The sequence below is a fragment of the Onychomys torridus genome, chromosome 21, assembly GCF_903995425.1.
Source record: "Onychomys torridus chromosome 21, mOncTor1.1, whole genome shotgun sequence".
In the NCBI taxonomy this organism is placed as follows: Eukaryota; Metazoa; Chordata; class Mammalia; order Rodentia; family Cricetidae; genus Onychomys; species Onychomys torridus.
The window spans coordinates 35,300,046-35,327,401 of record NC_050463.1 but is presented as its reverse complement, the minus strand read 5'-3'; the positions used below and the strand labels follow the sequence as shown (position 1 = coordinate 35,327,401).

At 40.0% G+C, this 27,356-nt stretch overlaps 1 protein-coding gene across 9 annotated transcripts in view; it reads left to right on the top strand.

Annotated features, from left to right (window-relative positions):
- Ncoa1 (nuclear receptor coactivator 1) overlaps positions 1-27,356 on the top strand; it is a 202,034-nt gene that overhangs the window by 112,755 nt on the left and 61,923 nt on the right. For all 9 annotated transcript variants that reach the window (XM_036170290.1, XM_036170289.1, XM_036170287.1 and 6 more), the window contains 6 exons: positions 5,310-5,415; positions 11,276-11,442; positions 13,174-13,271; positions 18,290-18,467; positions 24,999-25,178; positions 26,234-26,329. In XM_036170290.1, the coding sequence (XP_036026183.1) occupies positions 5,327-5,415; positions 11,276-11,442; positions 13,174-13,271; positions 18,290-18,467; positions 24,999-25,178; positions 26,234-26,329 (808 nt within the window). In that variant the 5' untranslated portion in view covers positions 5,310-5,326. The remainder of the gene's footprint in view (positions 1-5,309; positions 5,416-11,275; positions 11,443-13,173; positions 13,272-18,289; positions 18,468-24,998; positions 25,179-26,233; positions 26,330-27,356) is intronic.

The window sequence follows — 27,356 nt, the reverse complement described above, 5'->3', positions numbered from 1 at the left end:
TAAGAACTTCGTCACTATAAAAGTGTGGAGAGAAAACAATTACTTACTGAGCATTATTTTTTATGGAAGTCTATTCTTGGTCTGGAAGCTTCAAGGTTATTGTAAAGTAAGTGCTAATACACCTAAGTGGAAGTGTTGGCAGTGTGTTTAGAATGAACAATTAATTTACGAGATAAAGGTAAGACTATCAGTTGAGCAAACAAGTCTAAAGATCTCCTGTAACAAGCAGCATAGTTAACAGCAGCGTATTGTACTTAGGACCTGCAGCAGTGAAAATAAAGTTTATGTGAGATTACGGGTGTTAATTTGCTTCACAGTAGTAACCAGTTCACCATATGTTTGTTTCGGATAACATCATGACTTAAATGTACACAGTAAATATTTAAGTTCAGTAAAACTTACTATCAAAAAGTAAGTAAGGGTTCTGAATGAGCTATGTTTCCAATGAAGATATAAGGAGACCAGGAATTAAGTGAGAAGATGCTCGGAATCATTAGCAATTAAGGAAACAGATCGAAGCCATCATGAGATGCCATTTTATACCCACTGGGATGGGTTTTTACAGAAGAACTGCTTTTGACAAGAACATCGAATTGGAATCCTCATGTATTTTCACCTTAAACTTAGGGATTTCCAAGAAAGTTAGAGCTACTATATGACGTAGCGGCTCCATTCCCAGTTTTACACTCAAGATAATTAAAACTTAAATACACAGAAGTTTATGCATAAGCATTCATAAAAATGTTATGGAAAATACCCCAAAGTGGAAATGGCTTAAGTGCTCACCAGCTGAGGATGAGTGGATAAACAGAATACAGTATCACCAGACCACGGGCTTTCATTCAGCCACGAAAGGGCAGTGAAGAGTCTAAAGTCCCCATCCGTTGTTGCCACGTGAGAAGTGTTTCAGTGGCTGTGGAGAATGCGAGGTGTCTGAGGACTCTGGTTTGGGAAACATTTCTGTATGGAAGTTGGCCAGTGTAGAAGTACCCTATCATGATGGTTCTTCATATGGAGGAGGATCAGTTGGGGGGCCTTGGGCTCTTGGCCTGTCCCCTTCATCTTGTGTGTTCCTTCTGTGCTCCTTGTCTGCTGGGCACTCTAAAGCATGTTTCTGGAGTTTGTTAGCTAATTGGTACTAGTTTTCTTTTATCTTTCTTTTTCTTTTTTTTTCCTTTTTTTTTTCTTTGTTTGTTTGTTTGTTTTATGAGCTGAGGATCGAATCCAGGGACTTGCACTCTACCACTGAGCTAAATCCCCAACCCAAATTAAATTTGTTTGTTTGTTTGTTTGTTTATTTATTTATTTATTTATTTATTTATTTATTTTTGGTTTTTCCGAGACAGGGTTTCTCTGTGTAGCTTTGTGCCTTGCCTGGAACTCACTCTGTAGACCAGGCTGGCCTCAAACTCACAGAGATCTGCCTGCCTCTGCCTCCTGAGTGCTGGGATTATAGGTATGAGCCACCACTGCCCAGCTGGTACTAGTTTTTAAAATGATCAGCTCTATGCTCAATCTGAAAGACAAATGAAAAATTTCTCATGTAGAAAGATTTAAGAGTGTGGTCCTCTTTCCTGTGCCTTTACCTATTTAGTTTAGTTGAACACATTTGCAGTTTCTGGTTATGGAAATGACTCTCTAGAAATTGCATGAGGCTAGGTATAATTCAGCAACTCTTAAAAGGAACAGAGTACTTTTACTTAGACATGCTGTCTTCTTAAAAATGATATGCAATTTGGCTTTGTTAACTGCCCCTAGTTATATTCCCTAACAACCAATATAAAGTCAGTCCACATACAACAGCTCTGACAGCTTGTCCCCATTGGAGGTTTTGTATTGCACTGCATGTTGTGTTTTATAAATATAAAACAGTTAATACAGGAATCATACCATCAACAAATTATTAGAGATTCTCTTGTGACTCTTTGAATACTGGTTCAGAATAGTTCAGCGAATATTTAACTTGGGAATCTTGTCTTAGGCCCATATACATTTATTTGCTGGGTGGTGGTGGTGCATCCCTTTAATCCCAGCACTTAGGAGGCAGAGCCAGCTGGATCTCTGTGAGTTTGAGGCCAGCCTAGTCTACAGAGTGAGATCCAGGACAGGCACCAAAACTACACAGAGAAACCCTGTCTTGAAAAACCAAACAAACAAACAAACAAAAAACATTTTGTGTGTGTGTGTGTGTGTGTGTGTGTGTGTGTGTGTGTGTGTGAAATGAAGTGACGTCTTTATTTCTGTGATACTGGATTAACCTTACTTATGCTTCTTTGAATCTCCATGGTAAAAAAAATAAAAGAAGATTATTATTTTATTGGTTATAGTAACAGCTGTCTTAGCTGATAATCTCCATCTAAGTACCAGCCAGGCCCAACCCTTGGTTAGCTTCTGATAGCCAATGAGATGGGGCATGTTGAGGGTGATGAGGCTGTCCACATAACAGGTACTCTTATTTGGGGCTTCAGTTACAGAGGCATGTTAACAAGGCCATTGTTCTTCTCTTGTAGGAGGCCTTCCCTGGTTTTGCCTCCTGGTGTCCTCTGACTTCATGCCCCATCTTCCATGCCCAGGCCCAGCCCCAGTCCATTACTGTTGTGTTCTGCCTTGTCTTCCCCACTGCCCTCCAGCTCACCTTCACACCCACAGGGTCAAACCTCTGTTTTTGCCTCATTTTTCTCTCACAGCACTTATTAGCTTCTTAAACATACCATGTAAATTACTTTTAAAATTTATCATTTACATCTCCCCAAATGAAAAGAAACTGTCAGAATAATTTACAAATTGTATGCACAGAGCTCAGTGAACATTAGATGTTCACTTAGATTGGGCTGTTCCCTACACTAAGGTCAATTTAAAATTTTTTGCCTAAAGTTACATTTGCTAGGAACATAGCACATACCCAAGAATTTTATTTTGATTTTTATTGAGGCTGAAACTAAAATTAACATCTATAATGCATTTTGCATATGCAGATTGTATATATGGCATAATTTGTTTCTATGTAGATTATATGTTGTCTTAGTGTTCTTATTGACACCATGACCACAGCAACTCATAAAGAAAACACTTAAATGGAATGGCTCACTTACAGTTTCAGAAGTTCAGTCCCTTATCATCATGATGGGGAGCATGGCAGCATGCAGGCAGACATGGTGCTGGAGGAATAGCTGAGTGTCCTACATCTTGCACTAAACAGGAAGTCAACTGAGACACTGGCCGGTATCCTGAGCATAGGAAACCTCAAATCCCACCCCATAGTGACACACTTCCTCCTACATTTATTGGTGAGATTATTAAGGCCACTCCACGTAGTTAAAAGGGAGGTTTATTTTGTGGGTAACTTACAAGTGAAGGGATAGGTAACAGGGTCTGGGAAAGGTGTAGCACAGTCTGGCAGTGTTCTCTGAAGAACTCTGCTCGGTCTACCTCCAGCATCCAGGGTCCAGGAACCAAGAGAGCTGGCCCATCCAGATCTCGGGTCTTCAGGGTCCTCTCTCGGCTCCGCCTTGTAGGCATGACAGTTACCGAAGCCTCAATGGAGGTTGGAACTTCCAGATCAAAGCTGGAATGGCTACCCACTACATACATTAATCTAGAATCTTTGAGATATTTTGTTCCAAGGTGGGATCATATTCTGAGACTGAAGAAGGGGACAGTATAAAATCTCTTAATTACGAATTGGCAGGAAATGGACAGCAATTATAACTGACAAATAAACAAGAAAAAAGAATGAAAAGTAATTGCAAGATTATAATCCTAGCCCAGTGTGGCGAGGCACACCTGTCGTCCCTGCACTTTAGACGGGGAGGTAGGATGGTTGGGACTTTGAGGCAAGTCTGGGCTGCATCGTTAATCCCAGGCCATCCTGGACTGCATCATAACAAAACCCTATCTAAAGAACAAAGAATACTTGGAGTGTTGGATAATTTCAAAAACTAGACTTCTAATCTGGAGAAATTAGGAATGTTCCCTTTTGTCCTCATGAAGTAATCTCATGATTGAAACTTTAGGGGTTGTTTAAATAGTGGGAAGATGGCAGCAGTCTTTGGTCTTTAGAAGAGAGCTAGAACGGGTGAGTGTTAGAAGTAGGGAAGGACTAAGTCTGCAGGAGAGGCTGCCAGAGTTTTCACCAGTTCTTTAAGTGCTCCCAGCTTGAGTGCTGATGCCCAGTGCCTTAGGGTTTGATGACTTGGACTTAGGGAAGAGTTCCAAGTTTTTCCATTTCATGAGCTTCCCCTCCTTTTTTGAGGGTCAGTGGAGTAAAAGATAAGAGGAGTATTTGGCACTCTTGAAATCCAAAAGGAAGCGATGAGTCTAAGGTCAAGGATGGGGTTCTGAGTGGCCCGGGGGATTCTGCAGAGCAGTGATGGATGCGGGCAGATCAGTAACTGGCACTTGGGGAAACCTGGCTGACACGAGAGGGGAATGACTCTGTGTTCTCTGGCATCCATACCAAGATCCTAACATAGACTAAACACTTGATCTTGCTCTCTGGATGATAGAAACACAAGGTTAGGAGTATGGAATTCAAAGTGGAAAAGTACAATTCAAAATCCAAATTGAGCTTATCACTTTAGCTTTAATCATAGGTATAGTGTTTGGTTTCCTACCAGTAAAATCTCCAGCTTCATGAGGAAAGTTGGTGTTAAGCCTTTTTGCAAAGTAAGGTCTGAATAATAATTCTGAATCTGAACAATAATAATAAATATTTTTCAGAGTCTAGTTTTTTACAATTACACATGGAAGTGATTTTTTTTTTCTCTTGGTTAAAAAAAAAAAGATTTCGCCCATTCCCTGTGGTGGGATACCTTGCTCAGCCTTGATACAGTGGGGAGGGCTAGGCTCTCCTTCAACTTGGGATGCCAGACTTTGTTGACTACCATGGGAGGCCTGACCTACTCTGAGGAGTGGATGGGGGTAGAGTGGGAGGGAGGTGAGGAGGCGGGAGAAGGGGAGGGAGGGGGAACTGGGGTTGGTATGTAAAATGAAAAAAATTTTAATAAATAAATATATTAAAAATATTTCTACTTAATTATCCTAGGAAAATTTTCATCTTGATCGATTACAAGAGTTTCATAGGCATTGTGAATTTTCTTTCCCTGATTTAGAAAAGTAAGTGTAGCAAACCGTGGCTCGAGTGAGTGCCCTGTGATGTTAGCAGCGGGCACTTGTGGGGGCTGTCATCACCTAGTCACTGTTGGGTCTGTGCTGTGGTTCTTTTGTTTAGAAGTAACAGGGGGCTTCCCCTGCCCATATTTGGTTAGAGAGGTCATGAGAGGTTTATTTTTCTTACCCTTCTCATTTAGGTGTGAAGTTTGTCAACATGAGTGGCCTCGGGGACAGTTCATCCGACCCTGCGAACCCAGACTCACATAAGAGAAAAGGATCGCCATGTGACACACTGGCATCAAGGTAGGCATGCACTTCTGTCTCTGGCAGAGCCTCTGTGCCCTTGTTCCCCCAACACTTGGGAGCTTTGTCCAGTCCACTCCACATTGAGTGGCCGCCCGCCTTCTGCCAGTGGGAGACATTCCCCTCCACCCCCCCCCCCCCATCTTTACATGTGCTTCTCCCATCCCACTGTGTCCTCTTTATTTCCATGAATAGTCCGTAGGTATATTGCAGGTGCTGTGTTACTCATTACTTCCTTAAAGGGAGGCTGCTCTTCCTCCCACAACTACTAAATCAACCCCCACCCCAACACACAAACGTTATTGTTAGGTTGGTTGATTTTGTGTGCCCTCCTTCCAGGGTTTCTCTGTAGAGCCCTGATTGTCCTGGAACTTGCTCTGTAAACCAGGCTGGCCTTGAACTCAGAGATCCACCTGCCTCTGCCTCCTGAGTGCTGGGATTAAAGGCGTGCGCCCCCATTGCCTGGCTCCCCTTTTCATATATCTGTTTTGTACATCTTTATGGCTTTGATTCGTTAACTACAGGCTGTTGCTAGAATGTATGCTCATTGCATGAATTCTTAGTTTCTTTGTTAGACTGTAGGCCATATAGCATATGGTAAAAGATATTATTTGTTCATTCACCATTGTATCCCTAATTCACAGTGCAATATGTCGCATGTCGCTTTTAACTAGTAAGGACAATAAATCCTGTCAGATGAATAAATAAGCCTATCGAACATCTTTAAGTGCTACCTTAGGAGCTAAGAAGTACATTGTTACGATGTCTATTGTAAAAGTAATTATTTGTGGCATTGACTACTTGCTGTGTTTTTAAAAATGTGACTACATGAATGAGGCAAAAAGAAATGTAGTGCTAAGGAGCCCTGACCAGTGCCAGGTGAAGAAGGAACATCACTCAGAGTCAAAGCATCGTCTCCGCTGCTAAGAGAAGTGCAGATTGTACCCCATTTGACTGCTTGGAGCTAGATTAAGTTCTTCTCAGTTTCTACACTACTGGCATTTTGAACCAGAAAATCTTTTGCTGTGGAGGCTTTCCTGTGTGTTGTAGGATGTTTAGCGTTGTTGCTGCTCCTACATCTAAATGCCAGCGGTGTCTTAGTTGTAATAGAGATTGTAAACATTCCCGGATGCTCCCCCAGGGCAAGGAAAGCAGAACCCCCGCCCCATGACGCTGGTCTCCAGAGCAGAGCTGCAGCAGCTCCCCAGCTGCCTTCTCCTGCGTGGGGGCGGGGCTGCAATCAGGATGTAAAGTAAGTGAGTGCATTTAATTAATAAATGAAAAAGAATGCTAGGGCTAGCGGCTGGGAAAGGAGAAGTGACCGTCCCTCACAGGAGAACAGTCACTCTCATTACTCAAGCACACAAGTCCAGATGCTAGGATAAAAGTTCATGCTGAGATAGGAAGCAGATGTGTGTTCTCAAAGTTAGTGCGTTATTTCTACGTGTAAATCAGTCTTTCTTAGAGGAAAACTTAAGAATAAATAAAATTGTTGTCTTTTATGTTTGCTTTCTCATTCGAGGAAAATTTGAATATATAAGAACAGAGACTACAAAGCTACATATAATAACCATATAAAAATCGATACTATGTTCCTATACGAATATTTTGTTAGTTATATTTGTATTTTTCCCTTTTTTTGTGTGATTTCTTTTGTGATGTTTTATGCAGGGTTTCATTCTATAGTCCATACTACCCTGGAACTTGTTCCACTCCTCCTACATCAACTTAGGGAAGCTGGGGCCCTAAGCATGCACCATCATGCCTGTATGGTATTTTCCAATTGATAGCTATTAATGTAGATGAATTCTAACAGATGTGGGCATCAGTAACATTTCTGCTTACTGTGCTGAACAATCTTTTTTGTAATAGTTTATCTATAAATTACCTTTGGTTTTTTCTTTTGTATGTGTATGTGTGTCTGTACATGATAACATCATTACAAATACCAAAATTTTTATGTATTCTTTTTCTCCTCTTTGGATGTTTTGAGATAATTATCTTGATGTTTGCTTAAAAGATATTTGAAAGCACTTATTTCTTCAGGTTTATATGTATGGGCTTCAGTTTTAATAAAGCAATATCTTTGATATGGAAAATCAGAAATGTATTAGTTTGAAACTGCTTGTGTATTAATGCCACCTTGCAATGCTTCCTTTGGTCTCATTATTATATGCTGTCTCCCCAAACAGACTGCAAACTCATTAATCATAAAGAGCATCTGTTAGGCCTCACAAGGTATTGCCAGCCCTGTGGCAGAGCCAAATATTACTGTCTAAAGAGCACTAGGCAGAGCAACTTCTCTGTTACAGTTTCCTGTGGTGAGGTAGCTTGCATCTCTCCAATCCCTCGTTCGTTCTAAGAAAATGCAGATTAAAAGGCTAATTTTAAATGGTGGTTAGCTGTGCTTTATCCTTCTTTAGCACTTCCAGCTTAACTCAACAAGTGCTTATTTAATGCTAACTGTTCAGCCAGCACCATCTGTGTGCTGTTATAAGGATATAAATGAAGTGAGAGACAGGTCTCCTATCTTCGAGGAGCTTGCAGATCTGCTCATGCCATTAACTCTTCTTAAATCCTTTTGGGTTCCCTATTTTCTAAAAAATAAATCATTGTAATTAAAGGCATACTAGCTGCCATTTATTGAGCTAATAGGACATGCCAAGAACTTAGCAATACATTTTACATGCCTGATTTTTTTAATCCTCACAAATGCTAGGCGTTCCTTAATGTCATTATCCCAGTGGTCAGATGAGGAGATTGAAGCAGAGAGGTTTAATTGTTGTTCCCTTGTCTGGGCTTGATAGCTAGTCATTGACTGGAAGTGGCAGCCTGTGCTCCTGAGCAGTATTCCACACTGCACCAGGACAGGTGACATCGCCGTGATCCGGCCCACACTCCCTCCTGTCCATGCACTTCTGTGGTTCGGGCCGTACTCACCTACTGTGTACAGGTTTTGAACTTCGTATTTACACTCTCACTTTATACAGTCGGGAAAGCCAAGTTAGCTTTCTAGAAAATAAGCTCTCCCTACCTAACTTGTGCTGTTATTTCTCTGGGTTTTGATACCATCGCTGTGTGTGTCTGTAGTATTGTGGTTTTGTCACAAAGTATAACAAAGGCCTGTTTCCTTTTTACTTCTTTTCAAGTGGGAGCTACATCTAATTTACTCCAGGGTGCTTAGGAAATATCACATGATTATCTGTCATATGATAAATTTAGGAGTGTTTATTGAGTTTGCTAGTACATTAACTGAGGAAGGATACAGCAGTATATATTATCAAAAGTATCCTGGAAACAAAATGGCATCCACACCAAACGTGTTGATATTTTGCATGGTGTTATTGCCTAAATATAGGATGTGACAACTACTTATGTAGTGTTTGCATGATATTTGGTATTGTAAGTATACAAAGATAATTTTAAGCATGGGGAACAATTTCCATAGGGTATGCAACTAATATGCCATTTTATAAAGGGCTTTCAAGTGCTCAGATTCTGGTATCCACTGGGATCCTGGAACTGGTACCATATAAGATCGTGAGACCAACTGTATTCATGAGAATTTAGCTCACCATAGCACTAACTAATATGTCTGACACATACAAGGTAATAAAGGGGTTTCGCAAATGAAGAAAGTTGCTTGAAAGCAGTAAGGGAAGCCTTTTCCTTTTTAAGATAGAGTTGTTGTACTCTCTATTCCTTCAAGGTTTTTTTTTTTTGTTGTTGTTTGTTTGTTTGTTTTTTGAGACAGGTTTTCTCTGTATAGCTTTGCACCTTTCCTGGAACTTACTCGGTAGCCCAGGCTGGCCTTGAACTCACAGAGATCCCCCTGGCTCTGCCTCCTGAGTGCTGGGATTAAAGGCATGCGCCACCACCACCCGGCTTCCTTCAGTTTTGTCTGTGAGCATGTCTGCTGTCTTTTTTTTTTTTCTATGTAGTTATTGACTGCTTCTTTTTGTTTTTTTGAGACAGGGTTTCTCTGTAGCTTTGGAGCCTGTCCTGGACTAGCTCTGTAGACCAGGCTGGCCTCGAACTCACAGAGTTCTATCTACCTGCCTCTGCCTTCTAAGTTGACTGCTTCGTTGAAAGGTGATCTAAAACTTGTCATCTTATTGACATCTGCTATTCATCACTATGTAGAGCTTCTTGTTCCGTCTCCTCTATGTATTGGGACACCTTTCTTTTAAACTGTGATGGTTTCAGGCATTTTAATATTACTCAAAACTTAATGGCAAAAACACGTTTCGTGGCTGAGTATGGAAACACACACCTGTAATCCCAGCACTCTCAAGGTAGAACGAGGTTGATGGCCAGTTCAAGAAGAGCTTGGACTATAGAGTGAGACTTTTTCTCAGAACAAACAAACAAGCAAAAAAATATTTAGGGGGTCCTACCAAGTAAATCTAAATCAATTCTTGAAATTTAGACCTGTAAGTTTAAACAGCTCCTGAATCTACTAAATGTGTCTGTCATCTTCGGCGAGGTTTCCTAAGGTAAAATCCCATGTCCTCACACACTATCATGTTACAGATAAACCCTCGTGAATATGAAAATATGTTCCTCATCTTATTGGTGCTTTGCTTCAGTGCTTCAGTGAAGTTTGTCGAGATGCCTTGCTGTGTTCTGTTTACCTTATTAAGATAGAGTTTTACTAAGCAAAGTGGAAATAATTCCTCAGTCATGAGAGATTTAACAGATAGAGACAGAATGTGTGGTTGTTAGAGTTTTACATTGGATTATGTTTGGGGATATGTACCATTTGTAGTGCTTTGTTTATAGCAAATGTAGTAAGATAGCTGACTGGGTCCTTCCAGCTCTCTGTTGAATAAGTGCCTTTGTTTCTAAAGCCTTTCAAGCCCTTAAGAAAAGTAAAGGATATTTAACTGTCGTTTATTGTAAGGTTTTTAGCAACTGACTTCTCTCTCTTCTCACCTTTTTTCTACCACTTTCATGTGCAGCCAGATGATTTTAGCTGCTGTTTGTGAAACAAAGCTTGTCATGGGCAGGCTTCCCTATTTTTTTTGGCTAATGGAAAGTTCCAGAGTAACATTTTACCATCTTTGAATGTATTACAGAAAGCAAGTTGCTGATGACAGGCAAATAAACAAGGGGTAAAGATTGAAAAGCAAAAATGAACAGTCATCTTTCCATGCATCCCGCAGACTAGTTTTAAAGTGCTGTCTGACATCACCCCTGTTCTTTCTGTTTGTTTTAAGGGGGTCATGTTTGATTTTGCTAAAAGTTGACAAGAACTACGTGTAGCTTTTGTTTGCTGTTAGATCTGGAAGAAGCTCTGTGCCATTGTTCTCTGCTATGTACTTTTTAGATTGTTCTCTTGACCAGTTTCTTTTTCATAAGGAGCAGCTAGAGTTTCTATGAGGGTAGGAACACAGCACTGCCATGCTCCTCGTTACAATTCATCTGAGCTGTATTCCTTAGTGCTACTTAAACTGTAGCGAAATGACTTAAAAAGTCAGATTTTATTTCAAACCTACAGTAGTCCCAGGTGTAAGAAGTAGATTTACTGTCTATTTGGTTCCTTTAATATCTGGTAGCATTTGTCATTTGAAAATATTTGAGGTATATACACCATTGACAAAACCCATCTGTCTTAAGTCATTCTCTTTATATATATTTTAGCCAGAGTTATTTTGTGTACTTGAATATTTTGTAGTGTCTGAGTTTTAGATGTGATTTTAATTTGATTTTTAAGTCTGGTTTTATATTTTAAGTAAAAATAAGATTTCCTTCAAATGTGTAAACAATAATATGTTTGGTCAGAGAAAATAACATGTTATAAACGTGTACTAACCAAATTGTTGTTGGTTTTTTTGTGTGTGCGTGTGTGTGTTAATAGTACTGAGAAGAGGCGCAGGGAGCAAGAAAATAAGTATTTAGAAGAACTAGCTGAATTACTGTCTGCCAACATTAGTGACATCGACAGCTTGAGTGTAAAGCCAGATAAATGCAAGATTTTGAAGAAAACAGTAGATCAGATACAGCTGATGAAGAGAATGGAGCAAGGTAAGATAAAAGGCTATGTTCTCCGTTGCTATGGCATCTGTGACTTATCATCCTGCTCGTCCATCATCACGAGTCCTCATTGCTTCCTCATTTTATTAAAGAAACGTTTCTTGTTTAGCTTTTATTTTATTGAGTCAAAGAGCCTTTCTTGGGGGCTGGAGAGATGGCTCAGAGGTTAAGAGCACTGAATACTCTTCCAGAGGTCCTGAGTTCAATTCCCAGCAACCACATGGTGGCTCACAACCATCTGCAATGAGATCTGGTGTCCTCTTCTGGTTACATAATCAATAAAATAAATCTTTTGAAAAAAAGAGCCTTTCTTGGTATTATAAAGTGGCTTACTAAATTAACTTGCAAACTAGTGGATAGTTAGCCCAAGTAGTTTTGGAGCCCAGTGTCCTAGGGCCTTGAAGCAGGAGGTCAAGTTGTGGGGTGGGACCTGAGGCCCTGGCACAGAGCTAATGTATGGTAATTCCTTGATGAAGATCTCTGTGGCCTGTCGGAGGGAGCTTGCCTCTGCCTGAACTCACAATGGGGGAAATAATCCTCCGGGGAGGGTGGGCAGGGAATCCTATTATATTTTTTGAGGTTCATAGTTATAGCACCCATACTTACTGGGAACCCCACACCACTAATCCCCTGGGTTGCCTACCAGAAACAAAGGTAAAGCACTTTGGGGAAACACTTCTCCTCATGGAGTGCTATAGAGTTTTCAGGAGAGTGAGCTGACACTTCACATTGTGTAGGAGGAAGTCATATAGGGTCAGTAGGAGCACAAACCCCCATGAGAACAGGCTGACTTCAAACTCAGAGGTCTACCTGCCACTTTCTCCCCAGTAGTGCTAGGACCAGAGGTGTATGCCATCATGCCTGGCCAGAGAAGTTTTTAAGCTCAGGAGGAGTGTTTATGAATGAGTTAAATGGCATAAAAACTTGAAACTATACACAACATATAATATATAAGAATATACGGGCTGGAGAGATGGCTCAGTGGTTAAGAGCACCGACTGCTCTTCCAGAGGTCCTGAGTTCAATTCCCAGCACCCACATGGTGGCTCACAACCACCTGTAATGAGATCTGGCGCCCTCTTCTGGCCTGCAGGGACACATGCAGGCAGAATACTGTATATGTAATAAATAAAAAGAATATACAATAAAATAGATAATATGCAAAACATAACATACACCTGGGTTTACTTATAAAATGTATTTGTAACCATTGTTATGGAGACATTAGATGTTGACTGATATAAGAATGTAACTACATATACTGAGAGGGTTACAGGGGGCATAAATGTAATGACTTGAACAAAATCCAATGACTTGAAGAGGATAATCTACTCCCCCTGTGGATTTTGCAGCCACTCCTAGGCCATTTCCATCACAACGTGTGACAAATATGGCCGACCTGTCTGCATCCCAGCTTAGGGTAGAGGAAGACAGACAGGCATACCTCTTTTCCTCCACAGACAGGACCCAGAACTGCCTATCACTGCTGTTCCCATTCCTTGGGCCATCACCTGACACATAATTTTTCCTACCTTAAGTTTCCCCTAAAAGTTTAAATGCTTTGTAATTTAATCTATATGAACTTAATGAGTCTTTAAATTTTTATAATTTGCTTAAAAAAAATCTTCCTTGGATCAGTGGTAGAAATCTATGTCTTCATAAACTGCTGTAATAAAATGAGCTCTCTTTGGATGTATAGTTTTTCAAGTTTCATTGTTTCAGAGAAATCAACAACTGACGACGATGTGCAGAAGTCCGACATCTCATCCAGTAGCCAAGGGGTGATAGAAAAGGAGTCCTTAGGACCTCTGCTTTTGGAGGTAAGTGTCCTCGCTGGCCCCCAGATGCAACTCTTTTTTCTTACAGACTTTATTTTTCCTCACCTTTATTTGATGTCATGTATCTAGTTAGTACATTATGAAACAAAATAGTTCTTTAAACTTTAAAATATGATTTTATTATAAAGACTGCTAAAATTTTTTCATATAGGCATTCTAAAGAGTCTGATGCAAACCAAAGCCTACACAATGGCTTTGTCTTGTATTTCTGGAGTGATTAGAATTATTTGGAAAAAGAAAACTGAATTATTAAGCTAACTAGTACAATGTATATATACTATAGAATTCCATCTTTAAGTGAAAAAATTTCACTGGACTAGATATTGTCCAAAATGTTTTCTGAATAAAAAGTTTGAAGTGGTTTTACACATACATTGTAAATGAGAATTAAATCACTATCAAGCTTTATAAAGTGAAGAACTTGAATTACTTTGTAACTACTGTATTACTTCACCTCTGTGACCTCTCTCCATCCAGCTCCTGTTGCTGGGTGTTGAATATAGACACTTTATTTCCAAGCCAGTTCATCCCCTTAAACATTTTCTCTCATGTATGTTAAAAAGCACTTATCTGTGTGTACATGCACATGCTTTTCTCTCTGGAAAACAGATTGTTTATTTATTTGCCAAAATACATGAAAACTAATTTTTCCTTGTCCTTTCTTAAGCCCTTCTTTCTGAAGAAAGTGGGTCTCCCTGACAGACTGGCACACGTCTCTATTTCTAATTCTTGCATACATTTTATTCTATTTTCATAGATTGCATGTTTTTTATATGAAACATAGTTCCCTCTACCTGGTCAGGATTAGTGTTGCCTTCTTAAGGAGACTTCACTCAAGAAATCTTTACCCCACTGCAGGATTCTTACTCTGACTTTAACCTTTGTAAATTCTTCTGTTGTCTGTTCTGCTTGGGTACTGAAAAAATATTGGGAATTATATGTTTTATTCTAAAACCTTTGTCCAGTGACCTTAAGTGGCAATCTCATTTAAAGCCAAGGCTCTACAAGAACTCTTGCCCAATATGAGCCCTGCTGTGAGACCAAGGTGATTCTCCTTAAAAGGTGACATCCTGGACAGATGGGAAAGCACTCAGATTGATTGTGTTGTACTTAATGGACCAGCATTTGTTATCTTCTCTGTGTGCAGCACATCCTAAGGCTGTCAGGAGATCCACCCCAGGAGCACACGTGAGGGACTGGTAGAAGGACAATGATAGCAAACTGTCTTCACCAGGCACAGTTTAGAAAACAGGGATGTTTGTATATTCCTATTCACAACACCAGTCCCAAAAGCATTCCCTGAATTATTGCCATTTTTAAGGTTGGGGTTGTGGCACATCTTCCACTACTGACCTTATTTTTATATGTTAAGATGTCTATAAGCATATATCTCATTCATAATAAAAGGCAAAAATTGGGAATATTAAATGGTATGTAACAGTGATTCCATTATTATCTAAGAATATCCAAAAAGAAATTTTAGATCTATTTTTAATGTATATTTTAAATTATTCTTATTTTTATATAAACTGCAAGATAGATAAATATGTACTAATTACCCACTATGAGATTTGTAACTAACCTGACATCTTAAAAGTTAGTTGAATATGGGTATGCCTTTGTGTGCTCATCAAACTCAAAATAGTTTACAAAGTGTTTGTCCAGTTGTTGGGGTTTGCATAGTATCACACCCCTCCTTTACATATTAGATTAAGTAAGCAACAGCCATAGCAATCAGTTTGAGTACAAATATCTTTCTCTTTTTTTACTAAATAAAATGTTACTGGAGTCACAGTGACTGAATGGTTAAGGTGTTGGACTTGAAATGTTACAATAATTACTAAAAATGGATTGTGGTTTGTTTTTTTTTAAGAGAAAAAATCTTGGTTATAGGCTTTGTGGCAGAATTATCTAAAAATGTAGTTCTAAATTAAATGTAAATTTTTAAGCAATAATTCTATCTCTTCTTCCATTGATGGATACTTATCCTAGTGTATATCTTGGCCATTTTGAGTAATGCTGTGTTGATGGGGTGCTGATACCTCTTCAAGAGACAGATTTCAGTTTCTTTGGCTGTCTATACTCAGGTGTAAGATTGCTAGATTATCTGGTATTTCTTTTTTTTTTTTACCCTTTGAGGATCTTCCATTCTGTGTTCCATATTGACTCTACCAGTTTATATTATCACCCAAAGTCCAATTAGACAGCTGTTGTTACCACCATTACATAAGAGCCATTGTGCCTTTAAAGGTATCTTGACGGTGCTGACTCTTGTGGTTCATAGCCATCACAGCTGGGGAGGACTACTGACTGCTCCCCTTAGTAGCTTACATAAGGCCTTTGGGAGGAGGCTTCTGGTTCAGATTCAGAAATCCTCTGAGGCCTGTGTCTGAAATGCCTGGTGTCTTCAGCAATAGGTCTTTATCTTCAACTTCTAGGAGGCCACAGCAATAGCCTAGATTGTTTGGGGAGTCTCTTCAACTCTGACCCAGAACTCAAAGAGTTTTTTCATGCCTAGTATCAAATTTTTGTTAGATGGTTCTTGGAAGGAGGCATCTCCCAAGTGCCATAACTTCATTTAAACTACCTGCACATTCTCATTCTCTGTCTCTCTCTGTCTCTCTCTCTCCCCTTCTCCCTGTCCCTCTTTCCTTTTCTCTCTCTCTTTCTCTGACTTACTCTTTCTTGCTCTCTCATACAAATATGTATTATATGTAATTTTTTTTTTTTTTTTTTTTTGGAGCTGAGTACCGAACCCAGGGCCTTGTGCTTGCTAGGCAAGTGCTCTACCACTGAGCTAAATCCCCAACCCCCTATTACATGTAATTTTAAGTGAATATGAAATAATACGATTTTCTATGGCTGTTTCTAACATCCTTAGCGTCATTTATTCCTCTCCCCGTCGTCGTCTTCTTTGGTATAGTCCTCCTCTCCCTCCCCAATTAAAGACTCTCCCCTTCTTTTCCCATTTTCCCCTGTGTCCTGCTCCTCTCTAGAATTCCTTCCCCACTCCCACGGTCCCTGTCTGGGTTCTGTAGTTACTCCAGGTTATATGCTCATCTTCTGAAGATTTGGAGGTAGGATCCACAAATGAGAGAGAACACAACGCTTTGCATTTCTAGGTGTGAGTTACCTCACTGAATATAATATTATCTAGTTCTTTACATTTGTATGCAAATTTCCATGATTTTGTTTTTCTTTACAGCTGAGTAGTATTCCATTATATATACCACATTCCATTTTCAGTTCATCTGTTAAAGGACATTTAGGTTGTTTCCATTTCTTAACTATTGTGAATACAGCAGCAATGAACAGGCTGAGCAAGTGTCTGTGGAATAAGAGGTTGAGTCCTTTGGGCATATACCCAGGAGTAGTAGAGCTGGGTCATAGGGTAGATCTAGCTTTAGCTTTTTGAGACTTTTCCACACTGGTTTCCATAGTGGCTGCCCCACTTTGCAATCCCAGCGGGAGTGCGTACCGGTTCCCTTCTCCCACGCCCTCCCCAGCATCTTTTGTCAGTTCTTTGCTCTCAGCCATTCTGATCGGGGTAAAGTGAAACCTACAAGTTGTTTTAATTTGCACTTCTCTAATTTTATTTCTTCTTTTGAGAACTCTGTTCGAATCTATAGCCCCCCCCCTTTTTTTTTCTCAAGACAGGGTTTCTCTGTGTAGCTTTGCGCCTTTCCTGGAACTCGATTTGTAGACCAGGCTGGCCTCGAACTCACAGAGATCTACCTGGCTCTGCCTCCCGAGTACTGGGATTAAAGGCGTGGCACCACCACCTCCCGGCAGCCCATTTTTAATTGGGTTGTTTGGTTTGTAGATTCTGTAAGAAATTAATTACATCATTTTTCAAATAGCTAGGAAGATTCCAAATAAGTGAGATGACACTTTCAGCTTCCATATTCCAGATCTTCCCTAAAAATTTGGACCTGCCTGGACTTCATGAAGGACCATCATGTTATATGTTTATTAGGTGTGAGTTCTACCATATGTTTTAGATTGCAGTCTAAAGGGTCTAACAAGTTCTCTGCCACTGGAAATATTTTGTGCCCCTAGGGGTGCATATATCTCCTCTTGGAGAAGCCTGGCTCTATCTCTGCACATAGGAGAGGCCCCTGGAACCTGGCTCCTGTCCGTTTTGCTAATATCTTTGCTACCCACAGGCCTCTACTGCATTGAGTACTCTTCAGCTCCACACTCTTTATATGCCTTGTCATGTGCCATGAGCTGCTTTCTTCCTCCAGTGACTTTCCCCAAGCTCTCTTCCCCTCTTCCTCTATGCTAGCTCTCTGTAAATTGGGTAGGGCTTTGTAAGGTGCTTCTCATCACCCCACCACTCTCAAATTAGGCCTCCTGGTCTGTGCTCAGTGTTTCATGTATGTGAAACACCACATTGATCACTAGTACTTTATTATCCATGTCATCCCATTCTTCCACAAATTCCTCAAAGGCAAAGGCCAGGTAACATAACGTAGAGATTTTCAAGCCTAAATAAGTCACTTATTTCACATTTACTACTATAAAATGATTTCTGGCACTGTAGGGATTGTTTAGTGCTTAAGAGCACATGACTGCTTTTACGAGAGACCCAGGTTTGATTCCTAGCACCTATGTCAGGCAGCTTACAACCACCCATAACTTTAGCCCCCCCCGGAGCATCTGACCTCTCTAGCCTCCAAGGGTATATGCAGAAACCCACACATACACATTATTAAAAATAATAAAAAATATGTACTTAAATGAAATTATTTCTAAGAAAGAAGGTTGTTATTTTTTTTTCATTCACACCTGCTGGAAACTTTAGTGTAAAGTCCATTTGAAAATCATGACCTCCCTCCACAGAGAAAGAGTCCCCATTTTAACTTGACATAAATTTATTTCTAATATCTTTTTAATAGAAAAAATGTGTTTCCTTTTATCTTTTAACCTCTCAATGTTTTATCGGTGTCTTCATGTCTTAATCCTTTTCTTTCTTTTTTTTCTTTCTGGCTTTGCAGGCTTTAGATGGATTTTTCTTTGTTGTGAACTGTGAAGGAAGAATTGTATTTGTGTCAGAAAATGTGACCAGCTACTTGGGGTACAATCAGGAGGAATTAATGAATACCAGCGTCTACAGCATACTGCACGTGGGAGATCATGCAGAATTTGTCAAGAACCTGCTCCCAAAATCACTAGGTACAAAGAAGTTAACTTTTTACTTCTAATACTTGCAGTATTATAACACATACAAGTTAGTAGTGTAAAATAATATACTTCACACCTTTTTAGTGTGGCTACAGCTTCCGATGCATCAATAGCTCACAAGAGCCTCCATCATCCGTGTACTGCCATGTCATGTGACAGTATGGGAGGCAGCGAGGTTAAGTTACCTTACTGCAAGGAGGTCCTATGAAAGTTCCCTCTGTTTTCAGTTTTGATTATATGCAGGAAAGGAGAGCCCTTCTCACTGCCCTGCTCACAGCAAAAAGGACATTCGGGAGGAGGAGAAGGGCTGGGACGTGCATGCTGCTGCCTTTCATACTTCCGAAATGTAACCATTTGGAGCGTAGGTTTTTCAAGGCCTTAGTCCCGCTGTGATTGGATGGCTTGCCCAGGGGAGCCGCCCAGCTGAGAGGATGAACTGTGAGCCTGATGGCCAGGCTGGACCTTCTGCTGGTCCTAAGGGACGTGACTGGACTAACAGCTGCCCTTTTGTTCCTCCTGCAGGGGAGGTTTTCAGGGCTCAAGTTCCAATTGACTCTACTGATTGCATTCCTAGTCTCTAAAGTAGATCTATTTTGGGTGGTCAGTGTACATTATGTAGTTAGTAGAAAATGGAAAGCTTTACATATTGAATTTCAGGTTCCATCTTTTTCAGATTTTTTGTTGTTGTTGTTGTTGTTCCTGTTTTTCCCATCATTTCTCTGTTCAACCAGCTCTGAAATAAGACCCACTTATCACACAGATAAAGTGATCAAACATGAGTTTTTCTCTGAGATACTGTGTGGCAGCAGTTAGGAGGGTCCTTACCTATGTGTATACGTGAGAACCGAGGCATGAGCTCTGGGAAGAGACTGAGATCCCTTGGGGTCACTGCACGGGACCCCTGAGTTTCTTTCTCTGGTCTTACACTCTGGTTTCTTTCGTTCTGACGTTCTGCAGATCTTGCATCCGGATTTAATTGAGCTATTTCATGTTGTTGTTGCCTTAAAAAGTTCATATTCTCATCTGTATTAACAAAGTGTCTGTTAAGTTTATCAGCTTGCCTGGTTGGGAAGAGAACTGAGGTCACAGAAAACAAAGCTGAGCTATCTTCTGCCCCCTGAAGAAGGGGCTTATTGTGCAAAAGCCACAACATTACTCATCCCAACATGATTACTGTAGATATGTTACTATTCAGTTTGCCCCCGTCACTGCCAGGAGGTAATAAGATTGGAGTGTCGGGTTGGGGATTTAGCTCAGTGGTAGAGCGCTTCCCTAGCAAGCGCAAGGCCCTGGGTTCGATCCTCAGCTTAAAAAAAAGATTGGAGTGTCATCGAGTATCTGATGTTGATGATACTGCTCCTGGCACCTGTAGGTCCTTGACTGGCCTTTTCCAACTAGCCTCCACCACAACTGGGAGAGAGATGACAGTTCTTCTGCAGTGGCATCATTTCCTCATTCCCCCAAAGATGGAAAGAACAGAAATGTAGGAATAATATAGCCTAACTGTTCTCCCAAGTACAATAGAGTAAGACCCACAGACACAGGGCATGCTTAGTAGTTACAGATCCTGTCATCTAGTTCTACAGTGGCACTTGGTCACCTGTTAGAAACCACTGGGAAGAATAAAGCCCAACTGTACCAACTTAGAAAAGGTGCTTTTCTAAGAAACATTGAATATATATTGCAGCATCTATACTTAAAATCTCCATTATCAAAACTAGAAAACCAGAAAGGGAAACAGAGTATAATTATTATGAATGTATATAAGTTTTGGACTGTGAGGAAATTTGAAGAGTTAAGATCATTATTTAAAAATCTGCATATAAACATATATATATATATATATATATATATATATATATATATTCACCTTACATACACATAAATCACTGACATGAATCAAAGAATATATTCTTGTTTTCACTTGCATCAAGAAATTTCAAAGTCTAGCATAAAAAGCTTGTTTCAAAATTGCTTTGCAATTTATTGGTATAGAAGATTTCAGTGTTAAAATCTCTACTTTTAAGCATAATATTTTACTTATAAAAGGTAAGATTACATTGGAACACTGAAAAGCTGATATAGCAAGAGGTTTTGTACAAGAAGCTGGACAAAGCTGGAGAGCTGGCTCATTAGGTAAAGTGCTTGCCACACAGACTTGAGTGCAGTCCTCCAATGCCCATGTAAAGATATGGGCACTGTGGAGTATGTCTGTTAAACTAAGGCTGGAAAGGCAGAGGCAGAAAGATTCCTGGGACTTGCTGGTTAGCCATTCTAGCCATATGGGGGAGGTCTCCGTTTAATAAGAGACCCTGTGTCAAAACAAAACGACAAGGTGGGAGGCTAATTGAGGAAGACATCACTGTGAACCTCTGGTTTCCACATGCACACACATGCATATACCCCCACAGGTGTGCATGCAACACACACACACACACACACACACACACACACACACACACACACAAGCCTATATTGTGAAAGTGTCAGATTCATTTGTGAAATTCTAATAAGCTGTTTCTTGAAGTTTGAAAAAAAATGGAAATAAATTCTCACAAGTCCTGGCATTTATGTCTCTAGTGATGCAGACACTGTGGAAGTTAAGATCACTGACATTTTGATATGAAACAGACACAGGTAATGCGTTCTTCCTCTACCACCTGCTAGCAGTGTAACCTTGGAACACACTGAATCCCTCTTTAGGCCTCATCTTTCATGGGAGTTTGGAAGGCTTTCACATGATACCTATCACCTAGCTGAATTAAATTTAGTTAATATTACTATTGTTGACTTTATCTAAATGTTTGGAACTTTTATTTTCATAAGAGATGGATCTATAATTTTGTATCATTCACAACTACTTGATATTTTAGGTATCTTATCTTAGAAATTGATGTCATGGAAGAACAGTCTTGTCCTTTCATAATATACTCCTTCACCTGCTCCCCACAAAATTGAGGCAGATTATTTTTACAGAACTTGTCAATAAGAAAGTTCAGTTTTCCTTAGCTCTTTTTAAAATTGAGCTTAGAAAAAAGAAAGAAATTTAAAATTATCTAAATAAAATTGAACTGAATGTTTTTTCTTGAAAGGGGCTCTGAGCTGAGCATGCAGCTCAGTGGCAGAGCACTTGCCTTGAATGCACCTAGCAAGCAATTGGGCTCCGAGTTCAATTCCCAGTACAGAAACAACAAAAACCTTTTGCTGTTCGTTCTGCACCATTTTGACGGGGTTTTTGTTAGTAGCATTTTTAAACACTTGTCAAGAGTTGTGGGGAGTAAAGAAAGAACAAGTCGTACCAATTAGACAGCCTTCCCCCACACTGCAAACCAAACCCTGAGGTTCATCAGCGCTTTAGATCTCTGCTCTACATCTAGCCTTTCCATGTCCAGAGAACACAGGGCCTGTGTTTGTCTTTTTGTGAAAATGCAGTCATTATAAGTAAAGACTTAGTGTTTAAAAGATTTGGGTTCAGAAAAAGCCTTGAGCTCTGTTGCAATAATTTAGATAAGCCAAAAGAAATCTAATGAATATTATGAAATATAGAGGATCTAGAAATACCATCTGAAATATCTACCTGTACGTATTGGAAGAGTCAGTATCTTACTATTACTTATTTATTAAGACGTTATGATAGCTAAAATGTAATTTATTTGCCAGAATTACTTCAGTGGCTTTATTTATTAGTTATCAATATTTTTTACTAACCAAAAAGTTTTTCTTAAAATCTTTCTGCCCCCCTCTTCCCCTATGATCCCTGAGTCTAGGGAGGAGGGGATATGACACAGGTGCCTCATTTAGGGCTGAGCACTCTAATTTTCTGTATATTGCCAATTTGTGGGTCTATGTGTTAATTGCCATCTACTGCAAAAAGAGCTTTCTCTGATGAGAACTGAGAGTTGCACTAATCTGTGGGTATAATGATGTCCTTAGGAGTCAGTTTAATACCGTGTAGCAGAATAATAGTAGATTCTCCTCTAGGGCCTATGACCTACCTAACTAGATTCTTGGCCCCATTAACAGCGCCAGGAATTACTTCTGTCAATGTAATGGGCCTTACATCTGATCAGAAAGTGCTTTGTTACTCCCATGACGTATTTGCCACTATTACACTAGTAGACATGTCTTGCCAGGCTGGTTGATACTGTATCTACAGGATTCATAGCTGAGAAAGACTGATGATTATTTTTCTTCCCTGGTAACATGCATAGTACCATCCAGCCCCATGTAAGCTAGCCAATAGGGATGAAGCTTCCAGGTTGGTACCAACTTGATTAAAAGCCAGAGCATTGCTACAACAAACCAAGAAAGGGTGGTTGCACACATAAACTCACAGCGGCTGTGACTGCACACACAGACCTGCACAAGCCATGCCAGATAGATTCCCAGTTTGGAGAGGGAGGAAGTCATAAAGTCTCACTCCTCACAGCCAAGGAGCTGATGGAAAGTGATGGTTGCTGGGGAAGAGAGAATCAGATTTCTTCAGAGATCTGATCCCTGAGAGGGATACCTGTGCTTCAGGAGATGGCCAGATGCCCATAACACATACTGGCAACACTAAGTGGACTTAGTGGAGTTTTATAACACAAACAAAAGGGGCTGGAGAGATGGTTCAGCAGTTAAAAGCACTGTCTGCTCTTCTGCACACGGCAGCTCACAATTGTCTGTAACTCCATTTCCAGCGGATCCAACACCCTTTTCAGACTTCTGTATGCACTGCGCACAGGTGGTACACAGGCATACATATAAGCAAAACACCCATATACATAATATATAAGAAAACTATAAACATATATGTAAAATGTGCATTTATGCTTATATATAAACAGAAACCATGAAACTGGGAGGGAATAGTGGTGGGAATAGAGGGAATGGCGGTGGGCTTGATCAAAACACATTAAATGCATGTATGAAATTCTCAAACAATAAAAAAATTTGCTTAAACTTGGGGCCTAACAAGTTATGAAATTAAACTTGAAGGAAGTCCCTCACCACTGCTGACTGTTCTCCTCATGGCCTCTTATGCCGTCCTGACTCTAGCCCTTCCCTGCCTGTTTTCCTTTTTTCCTCCTTTTTCTCATTATCTGAACTGAGTGAAGCATGTTTGTAGCTGAACCTCCTCTGGCAACATTCAGCAAGCAGGTTTCCTTTGCAAGAGTGTTCAGCAAGCTAAGATCACCCCTGAGAGTGATTTGATAAATATCGTGCAAAACAAGTAGCCAACAAAGTCTTAAAGAAAATCTGTTTTTTAATCATAGGATCTTACTGACTTTAGTTGGAGAAGAAAGCTCTAGAATAAATAAGTAGGTTAATTTTTACATTAATTTTATTCTGTCTGCTTGATTCCACCGTTTAGCCTATATGTGTTTCAATAGTAAGAAAAAGGCCATCACCATAAACCCACAAATAAATTAGACATATGTATAAAACTATTACCTGTGGTTCACTATTTCCCACATTGTTCCCTCAATGGAATAGAAACCTTATGTCTTCTTTGAATAGTGGTAACTGGGGCCTGTAATGATGGCCTCTACAAAATCTCTAGTTTGATATTAGAATTAGAGTCTCAAGGATTTGGGGTGTTTTGCTGTGGACTGTAGAGTACACCTGTCTTTAGAGAGTATCCAGTGGATCCCTTAATTGTAAAGCTGAAGCAACTGGAAATCAAATACTAAGTCACCAAAACCCAACAACTTGGAAAAGCAGAACTTCGTGCAAGAGAAGTGAGTTTCATACTTTCTCTTGTCCTTGTAGAATGATGGTATGTATAACATGAAAGTGGGTCAGCAGTGGGCGGGTGGATTTAAACCTCTCTGACCGCCTGGGAACCCATAATCTGTTAGGACATTGTGAGTAGAACTCTGACTCACGACACAGTGATTTTGACTTGAAATATACAGGCTCTTTTATAAAACTAAATTCAATTTTCTTATACTAAAGGAGATGGTGTTTGCTTGCTAGCAATCTCTTGGTATTACTTACTGTTTATCCACTTTATTCAAAGTACTGTAACATATAAACTGTGCTAGTTAAGTTGATGCAGTACAGGAGAATGGCTGTAAGAAACCAGTATTTCTCTTTTCTAGTCTAAGTCACGGACTTTTACTCTTCTGCCCCATACACAGAGCCTGCCCTTAGGCTTGGCCTTTGATGAGTCCTGCTTAACATTGTAGCTGCAGCCTGAATTTTCTCACCTTAAAATACATAGCTGCGAATAAAAAGGGTTAACTACAGCACTAGTAATTTTTAATTTTGTCTTTGTTTCCAAATGCTATTAGTGAAGTGGTCTGTTTGCTGTGTGACTCATATTTTCTTGGAGATGTTACAGTTTCTAACTGGTAGATGTGCCTTATTGACTCATTATATTAGATCTGAGGATGTGTGCCAGTCTTTTAATATGGATATCTAATTAGCCAGATGCTTTGAAGTATGATTTGTTTTTTGTTTTTGTTTTTTGTATCTTCAGAATTTATGCTTTTATCACTTTATTCACAAGCATATAAATCAATTTTGTCTCCCTAGTAAATGGAGTTCCTTGGCCTCAAGAGGCAACACGCCGAAATAGCCATACATTTAACTGCAGGATGCTAATTCACCCTCCAGACGAGCCAGGTACCGAGAACCAGGAAGCTTGCCAGCGCTATGAAGTAATGCAATGCTTCACAGTGTCCCAGCCAAAATCAATCCAAGAAGATGGTGAAGGTAAAGGTCATCTTAAAGTGATTGTTTTATCTTTGGCTTGAAGGAACAACAGAAACTGATTACATACTACCTTCTTGAGATAATGTTTTTGGTTACTCTATTATATGTCATAACCACAGTTCATTTTCCTACATTTTGTTTTTCTTGAGATGGGGTCTCACTGGGTAGCTCTGACTGACCTGGAACTTGCTGTGTAGACAAGGTAGCCTCAAACTCACACAGAGATTCACCTGCTTCTTCCTCCCAAATACCAGGCACAACCCATTTGGCTTTTTGAGATAAAGTTTCACTGTGTTTCCCCAAATGGCCTTCAACTCAGGTTCAATTCCCAGTACTACATGGTGACTCACAACTGTCAGTAACTCCAGTTCCAGTGGATCTGACGCCTTCTGGCCTCTGTAGGCACTGCTTGCCCATAGTACACAAACATACATACGGGCGAAGCACTCATACACAGTTTTTAAAATTTAAAATAGTATTGGGGGGTGGTCTAGTGGCAGAGCATGTGCTTAGCAAACCTAAGTCCCTCAAGCCTAGTTGATAGCAATGAAAACAACAAAAATAAAATTGCAAGCTGGTCCTGCTTCACTCCAACCAGACTATTCCTCTGCTGTCAGCACCTGTCTCTACAGTTTATGTGCAGTACTGGGTGGGGAGAGGCTTTCCCCTGACAGACTTTCTTAGAGCTACCAGTTTCGTGTTGCCAGGAACTTTAGGTCTTCTATGCTATAAAGTTAGCAGTGGTTCTCAGCCCAGGAGTCTTGACCCCTTTGGCAAGCCTCAGTCTCCAAAAATATTTACACCATGATTCCTCACAGTAGCAAAATGACAGTTATGAAGTAGCAATGAAATAATTCTATGTTGGGAGTCACCACAACATGAGGAACTGTGTTAAAGGACCCCAGCATTAGGAAGGTTGAACCACTGTGGTAGAATGATTCTAATATTATGGTAAGTCCTGAAACATGCCATTTTAAAATCAAAACTGCTAAGTAATTGGTGTAAACATTTTCTCTGTCCTTTGTTCCTCAATTTTCTCTTCTTGTTTTGGGCAGATTTCCAGTCATGTTTGATTTGTATTGCTCGACGATTACCTCGGCCTCCAGCTATTACAGGTGTAGAATCCTTTATGACCAAGCAAGATACTACAGGTATTCACAAATTTTAAAATGCTCCTGGATATTAATAATGTAAACTTAGCACTGATAATATCCAAATGTAACATCCTCTGTTTCCCAATCTCACATAGAAAGCATTTTAAATAGTCATCCTGGTATTGATCCTTAGATGTTGTAATTAATGTCATGGGCATCATGCTGTAGAGACCAGTTTTTATAAATGTTCACATGCATATATCTGTTTGATCATGAACCATTTTTATAATCAAGGAAGAAATTCAAATTTGTTGATATATGTATCTATACATTTACAAATGGATGTAAATATGGTAGGTTTAATGATATGTTTAAAAGTATTTGGCTGGGCCATCCAGAGGGCTGCAAGTCTAATGACCTGAATTTGATCCCTGAACCCACATGTAAGAAAGGGAGAACCAGCTCCTGTCATGGACAAAGCACACACATGCACATATGCACAGACACACAAATAAAAGCAGGTAAAATGTGTAATGTATTTGGCAAGTAGAAACCAATGAGGAAAGGTACACATACCAGCAGGTGCATTCCTGTAGTCCCAGCTCCTAGGTGGGCTGAAGTGATTGCATCACTTGAGCCGACACGTTAGGACAAGCCTGAGCAGCAGAGCAAGGCCTTCTTTGAAGCAAATAGAGAGTGAGTGCTGTAGTTCCATATTGTGGTGGATCTTGGAAGCTCATTTTGAAATTCAGTGGTTGTTCTAAAAGGTCTTACTGAGGATTGAGATAATATTGAGCCCATGGACCACCAAGTATAAAGAAGTGCCACACGTCTAAGTGTCAGTGTTGGAAATGGTCAGTGTGGAAGGGCCTTGTTTACAGTGAGCACTCCTGACTCAAGAAACAATGGAGAAGCTCAAACATTGGTAGGACCGGGAGGCAGACAGCAGGGCTGCATGGTGTAACAGGAGAGTGCCTGAAAATAATACTTGCTTCTTAAAAGCCCTTAAGATTTGATTCCCAGGCTGGAGAGATGGCTCAGTGGTTAAGAGCACTGGCTGCTCTTCCAGAGGTCCTGAGTTCAA